This window comes from Magnolia sinica, chromosome 17, assembly GCF_029962835.1.
Source record: "Magnolia sinica isolate HGM2019 chromosome 17, MsV1, whole genome shotgun sequence".
Lineage (NCBI taxonomy): Eukaryota > Viridiplantae > Streptophyta > Magnoliopsida > Magnoliales > Magnoliaceae > Magnolia > Magnolia sinica.
In genome coordinates, this window is record NC_080589.1 from 59,568,463 (window position 1) to 59,576,701 (window position 8,239).

The 8,239-nt window shown below is 46.1% G+C and overlaps 1 protein-coding gene across 1 annotated transcript; it reads right to left on the reverse strand.

Annotated features, from left to right (window-relative positions):
- Nucleotides 1-1,165: 1,165 nt before the first annotated feature.
- On the reverse strand, nt 1,166-2,634 carry LOC131230548 (uncharacterized). Its single transcript, XM_058226453.1, has 3 exons — nt 2,281-2,634; nt 1,541-2,097; nt 1,166-1,379 (listed from the first exon to the last, which is right to left on the reverse strand). The coding sequence occupies exons 1-3, from the start codon at nt 2,632-2,634 to the stop codon at nt 1,166-1,168; spliced, it is 1,125 nt and encodes a 374-aa protein (XP_058082436.1).
- Nucleotides 2,635-8,239: the final 5,605 nt, after the last annotated feature.

Consider the following 8,239-nt stretch of genomic DNA (forward strand, 5'->3'; position numbering starts at 1 on the left):
CCCTGTTGAAGATCTCTTTAATAATTTGTTGCGGCAGGAAGTCAAACAAAATAGACGGCGGAAGCGGCCCAGACCTTCCAAGGAAATCCTTTACCTGCAGATTCCTTAGCTCCGACGAGATTTGCCTTTCAACGTGATCCTGCAAAGGGCCAAGGCCGCATCAGTTTGTAGACCAGACGTTTACTTCTCCTCGCCCCACCGTCCATTGCACATGATGGCGTAATCCTGGGAGAAAGTTCCTGATTTTCTTCTAGAATGGAGAGCAGTTAGGCTGCAGAGTGGTCGTAGTGGCGTCAAGTAGGTCTTTGCCATACTTTGCTTGCATCAACTTTACCCATGGCCCTTGGTAATCACCGTATTTGACATTCCAAGCAAGCTTCATGAGAAGAGCATTAAGAACTTCCTTTAGATCTCTGATTCCCAGACCACCCTCCTTTGTCTTGGTCATTTTCTTCCAGGAGATCCAATGGGTCTTCTTTTTACCATCAGCCCAGCCCCAAAAGAAATCCGTGAACCTTCTATTTACTTGCTGAATCACCTTAGCAGGGATGCACGTGGCTGACATGATGTGAATCTGGTAGCTTCCTAAGACATGATGAATTAGAATCATTCTTCCCACCTGAGAAATGAGTCTAGCTATCCAACCCTGTATTTTGTTGTTAATTTTTTCTAAGAGATGCTGGAAATGTGACAATTTGACTCTCCCCCTGACCAGCGGGGCTCCCAAATAAATCATACCTTCCCCTGCTCTCCCGATTCCTATCGTGTCCCTCACAATGCTGTGCTTAGCCGCGGACCACTTTGACGGCCCCAGATAGCAGCTCTTGCTGTAATTGATTTTCTGACCAGTGGCTGCTTGGAAAATACATAGGAATTCTTTCATTGCTCTGAGGGAAGGGCGACCGGCATTGAGGAAAACCAGCATGTCATTCGCATACAATAGGTGAGAAATAGGTGGGCCACGTTGTGAGAAATTGAATGGAAGACAGTGCCCTTCCTCAATCAGCTTATGGCAGTTGATGGAGAAAGCTTCCATTGCTAAGATAAAAAGAGCCAGGGATAGAAGATCCCCTTGGTGTAGACCTCTTGTCGAGTTGAAAAAACTAGTCACCTCTCCATTCATGAGGATGGAAAACCAATTGTTGGCCCAACAAGATTCCAGGAGCTACACACTTTTGGCATTGAAACCGAATTTATGGAGGGCTTGCTTGAGGTACGACCAGTTTACCCTGTCATATGCCTTTTCCAAATCTAGCTTGAGGGTTAGATTACCTCCCCTTGCCTTCCTGTTAATATCTCTCAAAGCTTCCTGAGCGAGAGCGATGTTTTCCGCCATATATCTTCCTTTGATGAAAGCACCTTGCTCTTGCGATATCATCCTAGGCAAAAGAATGTTTAGTCGTCAGCAAGAACTTTTGCTAAAATTTTGTAAATGACATTACAAAGGCTAATTGGGCTGAAATCTGAGAATTTTTTTGCCGCAGGAGTCTTAGGAATTAAACAAATAAAAGTAGAAGAGAACGCTCGAGGAAGAGGAGACCCTGCGAACATCGCCTTAGCAGCTTTATGAACATCTTTACCCACATTATTCCAGCATTCAATGAAAAAGGAGGCTGAGAAGCCATCAGGACCAGCCGCTCCATCCTTTGGGATGGACTTAAGAGCGGAATAAACTTCCTCCCTGGAAGGAGGAAACTGTAAGGAGGCATTATCTTGCGGGAGAACACAATGTGGGATAAAGCAAAGAAAATCAGCTGTGAAAGAAACCTCTTCCTCTTGGAAAAGAGTTTGGAAGTAGGAAACCGCAGCCACTTTGATGTCTTCTTGATTTGTCAGGACGGTCCCATCATCCAAGGTGATCGAGTGAATAGTGGCGCGTCTTGTTCTCTCGGTCACTGACGTGTGGAAGAAAGAAGTGTTTCTATCGCCCTCATCAAGCCAAGCGTTCCTCGATTTTTGTTTCCAAAAGACCTCTTCCTTAAGCTCAAGCTCCTCGAGCTTCTGTTTGATTTGGAGATGTTCTTGACAGAGAGCTTCTATAGGATCTATCTGCAACCTACTATCCACTATTTCGAGCTCCTCTTCCGTCTTTTGAATCTACTGAAAAATATTTCTGAAGTTCTCTTTGTTCCAGACTTCGAGCAATTGTTTCACTTTTTTCAACTTAAGAAAAATATTGATCAGTGGATCCGCTGCACAGCTGCCTTCCCACGCCTTTTGGATGACCGATTGGAAGGAATCATTTAATGTCCACATTCTGAGGAATCTGAAAGGCTTTGCCTTGGGAGGGGAAAGGGAAGGGAAGGCCAGGCGAAGAGGTGCATGGTCGGACTTGGAACAAGGGAGATGTTCCACTCGGAAAAGCGAGAATCTATTCGCCCAGGAACTGTTCATCAGAACTCTATTGAGACGAGCCCACACTTGGGCATTTCCATTTTGATTGTTGCACCAAGTGTAACGAGCACCAGAGAATCCTGCGTCAATCAGACCCATAGATTGGATTGCATCAGCGAACTCTGTCATACTAGAGTGGTTTGGGGGATGAATACCCCTTTTTTCATCCAGGTTTACCACCGCATTGAAATCCCCGGCAATAATCCAAGCCTCTTGGGACCTTCTACTGAGGGATAACATGTCTTGCCACAGTTCCTTTCATTGTAATCTGCAACATTGGCCATATACTATAGACAGCAGAATGGGGTTAGAAGAGGAAGTGAAAGACACCTTTAGGGTGATCATTTGAGTGGTGGATGTCAACACTGAGACATTCAGCTGATTTTCATAGAAGATCCAGATTTTACCTCCCTTATCACTATTGGAGACTGAGGAATGGAAGCCAATCTTCAGCCCAATAACAACTCTTCTATCCTCCCTGAGCATAGGCTCGATGATAGTTAGTAACTGAGGTCTGAACTGCCCCACCATCTTTTTTAGCTCACGAGTCGTATGAGTATTTCCTACCCCGCATGCATTCCAGACTATGGCGTTATCCATCAGTAATGTAACCTGTGTTCATTGCCCGTCTCTTCAACTATCGAAGTCTACTATACCAAATGCCAGAAGCATGAATGTCGGCTTTGAATTTGTTAGATTTCCGTCTCGTATTGCAACTCTTTGTCTTGAGTGTCTTCGTCTGTTCTTTAGGATTTGTTTCAATTGACACTAATGAGTTCAACCATTCCTGTAACTGCTCCTTTCTACTTTCTTGGTTGAAATACAGAGACAAATCCACTGCTAGGTGCCCCAATAGTTCCCTGCTTGTCCTTTTATGTAGTTGATCCTTCCTACTTTTGAGATTGAAATATGGGGACGCCTGATCTAAGATGGCCTCCATCAGCTCATCATTGAGTTCTTGTCTCCATCGCTTGAGCTCATTTAATGTGTTACTTCTATTTGTAGCCTGGGATCTAGGGTATTGTCTGGAAGTTTGCTTCGACTGGGCTAGCTGAGGAGCCTCTTCCGATCTTGCTTGAGCACAGTGGGAAACCCTTTTGATGGCATGTTGCCTTGTATTATGATCATTGCTAGGACCATTTGGGCAGGGGGTGATAGAAGTTTGGATTGGTTTGGGAGGGGGGGGGGGGGGGTTTGCAAAGCGTCTGTTCCCACGAGATGAGTGGGATCAACCTCTATCAGAGCAGAGGGCAATTCATGGTGCTCTATCCTTCCTGAAGAGTATGAACTGGTTGTAGGCGAGATGTAGGATTGCAACATGATTGCCCGTTCCTGAGGAAAAAGGGCTACGTCAAGTTGAGAAGAAGGCATTTTGTGGATATCTGTAAGACCCGTGTCCTAATCCGTACCATTCTGTTAGCTTCCGCGGTCCTTCCGGTCAAATTCCGGCAACCTTCGCACCGAATTCGGTGTTTGCGCACGATCCTAAGCCAGGTCCCGCGCACCGACGTCGGCTCGATCTGAAACTTATGTCTTGACGATCGCGTCGTCGCCGCGGTTCCAACGCCGTGACTTGCGCACCGAACCGATACCCAGGTAAGAAGATGCCGATCAGCGTTTATTCCGAAGAAACACCGCGCGTTGCGGATTTCGAGGGAATCTCTACACAATTAGTCCCACTAATTAACCATAAATGCAACCATACCTCAAAGTACTTCACCCATTCCCTCTTTTTCCAAAAGTCCACCATCTTTCCACCTCACCATTCCTCTTTTTCTCATTTTCAACCTCAACCATCCCTCTTCTCCACCAATTTCAAACTAAACCATACCCCTCATCACTTCTTTCTTACAACCATCACTCCACCCATCCCTCCATCCATTATTTCTATCTCTCCCTCTCATTCTCTAGCAATTTTGCCAAATCCCATGAGAAATTTCACTCATCCAACACTCCCTCTCAACTTCAAGTGTGGCCCACCCTCTCATCTCCAATCTCAACCATTCATCCTTCATCAATCTCCATTAAAAGTGAAGGTAAGGAGCTAAGGAGTCCAAGGGAGCAAGGAGAAGGAAGATAAGGTGGGTGTTTTTCTATTAATTTAAATTTTAGGGCTCACTTGTTGGTGGGACCCATTTGGATGTATGTGATTTAATCAAGAGGGCCCATAGTGGCGGGGTTCCTCTATCTCACCGTGTATCTCTCTCTTTATCTCTCTCTCATTCTTTCTTTGTAATGGTGTGGATCCCACCGATAGGTGTTACATCTCCTCCGTCCATCTACATCAGACGGTGTGGCCCACTCTATTATAGGTGATGATCCGCACCCTCTACTGTTGGGATGGGTCCAATGCATCTTTTTATATGTATATATATATATATATGTATGTTATATTTTATATAATATATGTATATAATATATAATATAATATGTACTTATATATATATACAATATAAGGTAAATATTAAATGTATATGTATATATATATATTGGTGGGCCACATTCACGTGGGACCCACCACATTTTTGTGAATATATACAAACCGTCCAGCGTCCCTGGACGCTGGACGTTGCAACAATGGACTTTTAAAAAAAAAAAAAGAAGAAAGGAGTGGTGGGCCACTCATGCAGGCCCCACCTTGATGTATATGTAAGATCCGAGCCGTCCATGTTGTTCCTCAACTCATTTTAGGCGTTGAGCCGAAAAATGAAGTTGATCCCATTTTCTGGCGGGCCGTACCATAGGAAACAGTGTCCCTACCTTTGATTTGCTCCCTGATGCTCCTGTACATCTGAAAAAGCCCAATATTGGACTTTATGTGATGGTATCAACTTACAGGGACCAGTGGCAGGATCGGATCGACCTGATGAGGGTCCTACCCCAGGAAAACCGTGGAAAATTGATTTCCAAAAAAAAAGAAAAAGAAAAAACAACAAAGAGGTGACGGACGGGCGACCGGGCTGGGGTTCACGGCCCCAGCGATGGGCCCCACGTGATGTGTTTCGGACATCAACACCGTGCATTTGATGGTTCCCCATGGACTAGCCGTCCACCTCAAAAATCAGCCATAAACAAAACTCAGGCGGGCCATACCATCAAAAATCATGTGAAGACATGCCAAAACATATAAAATCGTTTGGCAGGGCCTACCTGAATTTTGGACGGTTCTGAAACTTGAGCTGGACCGTTAGCTAGATGGGACCCACATAATGGACGGGCTGGATTCGTGAATCACATCTCAGTGGGCCCCAAAAAAAAATATATATAATAAAAAAAAAAAAAAAGTTTTAAAGCAGCAGCGCTGCTGCTGTTGCAGTGACGGGCGGCCAAGAGGCAGGGACCCACGGCTCCATCCGTGGGCCCCACCATGATGTATATTTTGTATCCACACCGTCCATTTGGTGGGCCACTATTTGACATGGACCCCCCTCAAAAATCAGGCCAATCCAGCGCTCGGGCGGCCCACATCACAAGAAACAGTGTGAATTGAACTCTACCATTGAAACCCTTTCTGGGTCCACAGAAGTTTCAGATCAAGCTGAAAATTGTTGTTCCCCTCCTCCCTTGCCCGTGTGACCTTATGAATAAGTTGGATTCCAAATGAACATTTCAGTGGGCCTTACCCAAGGTCCAAGTGACCTTATGAATAGGTTGGATTTCAAATAAATATTATGGTGGGCCCTAGGCCCATGTGGTGGAGCCATATCGATGTATTTCTGGCCGTTGGGGAGGCCCACCTTGATACATATATAAGGCCCATGAGGTTAGGCCCATTCGACGTATTGGTGGCCCGATGTCGAGGCCCACTCTGATATATATAAGGGCCATGTTACAAGACCCATTGTGATGTTTTCAAAGGCTCATGGGTTATGGCCCATTGCAATGTACATAAGGCCCACTAATGCGGCCCACTTGACTTATATAAGGCCCATATAAGATGGCCCATTTGATGTATCTAGCACTATGGGTCGAGGCCCAATGAGATGTATATTAGTCCATTGCAATGTGTGATTTCCTATGGTTTGTGTAATGGTGCTTTATGGCGAGCTAAGCCTTGGGAACAATGTTGGTTTGACGTCCACATTGTAAGGACAATGTTGGTTAAATGTCCGCATTGTCACACTCCTTAAGGCCACTGATAGGTTCATACTTATACTCTGCAGGCCGTCTAGGCCCATTTCTGTGATACGCAGAGCCCATCCCTATATGCATGTTTAGTATAGATCCATGGTTCATGATCATTCGCATCATATGTATGCCTGACGTGAGGAGTGACCGATCATAGCATATGCCTTTGGGCAGACTGTTTATGGGCTCCCTGATAGGCGGAGTTGCCCCATATAAGTGCATGGTACATACAGACTGTTGCATGACTGATAATGTGACTCATGCACTTGCATTTGTGTGATTATAGTTACTATATGCCCTAGCGACATCAGGGCCATGGCCTCCACAGATACATCGTGGATGGCAGGATTGGAGACCGAAAATATTTGATTCTAGCATACGGGCACCATAGATGTCCTTGGGTGAAAATCCCTAAACCCGATGGTACCAGAGGATGACTCCAATGTCGAGACCGAGTGGATATATGAGCGCACGAGGGCCGAATACCAGGAGGCCGCGTCTCCCACTGTGTCGTGGTCGGTTGGAAAGGAGTGTGGCCTCACTCGCCCGAGGGTAGGGGGCAATACTAGGCTGAGTTTGACCAGCTCGCGAATGGGTCCGCTATCGACGTGCCGGATAGGTATTGGCAGACTATTGGTCAGGCGGATAGTGAGGTTTCTTACGCTCATTTGGACTGTGCGGCTAGGAGAGCGACAGTGCCATTTGGAGTGTATTGAACCCCGGTGATTATCCAGAATGAGAATTGTACTGATACATGATGAGGATTGGCATGCTTGAGTTGCATCTTGCATCGCATGGCCTTGTTATGGCCGATAGCATTCATATCTTGCACCGCATAGCCTTGGTACGGCTGATTGCATTCATGTGCTCACTACCATGATTCCGCATCACTCTGACCTTGCATTTTGAGCACGTTTATATTGCGCACACACTTGCACCACCCTCTAAGCTTTCTATAAGCTTATGCACGATTGATGCGTGCAGGTGACGTCAGGACGCAGTCGCAGCCATAGTCTCGTTGTAGTTGGAGCGTGCAGCCGAGCTTCTGGAGTTCTGTTTCTTTTGTTACATTGTATTTTATTTTCTTTCAGTCGCATTGTACTTAAAAAGTTTTTGATCATAGTGGATTTTATGGTGGTGTTCTTGTGGTTATTGTTTGTGGGTTATGCTTTTGTTATGCTCATTATGAATCAGACTGATGACTTAAAATCCTCCTTGTAGTATCCCAGGATCGGAACCTGGTGAATGGGTGCCGGGATCCGAAAATGGGGTTCTACGGAGGCTGTCGGCGCCGGATTCGGCAATCGGGAATTTTGTGAGCCCGGTTTCTGAGTTCGGGGCGTGACAGAAGTTGGTATCAGAGCATAACTCGGGAATAACCAAGAACAACATTACATGCCTGCTATGAATGATTAAGTCCTAAGTTCGGATAGCCTAGCGATCTCTTATTACAGACCCTTAACATGCGTGCCTTCGCGAGCCTTTAAGTTGATAGGCACCTTCGCTCTTTCCTGTAGGACATGGTGCGTAGGAGGGTGACCCGATCGACTCCCGCACCATCACCTGAGACTCCGGCTCCACCTGCGGCTCTCGCACTACCACCTACGACCCTGGTCCACCACCAGAGATTCCTACCGCTCAGGCCTGAGGATGTCGCTCCTCTACCAAGAGATTCATACCGCCCATCCCGAGGATGCTACACCTCCACCAGAGACCG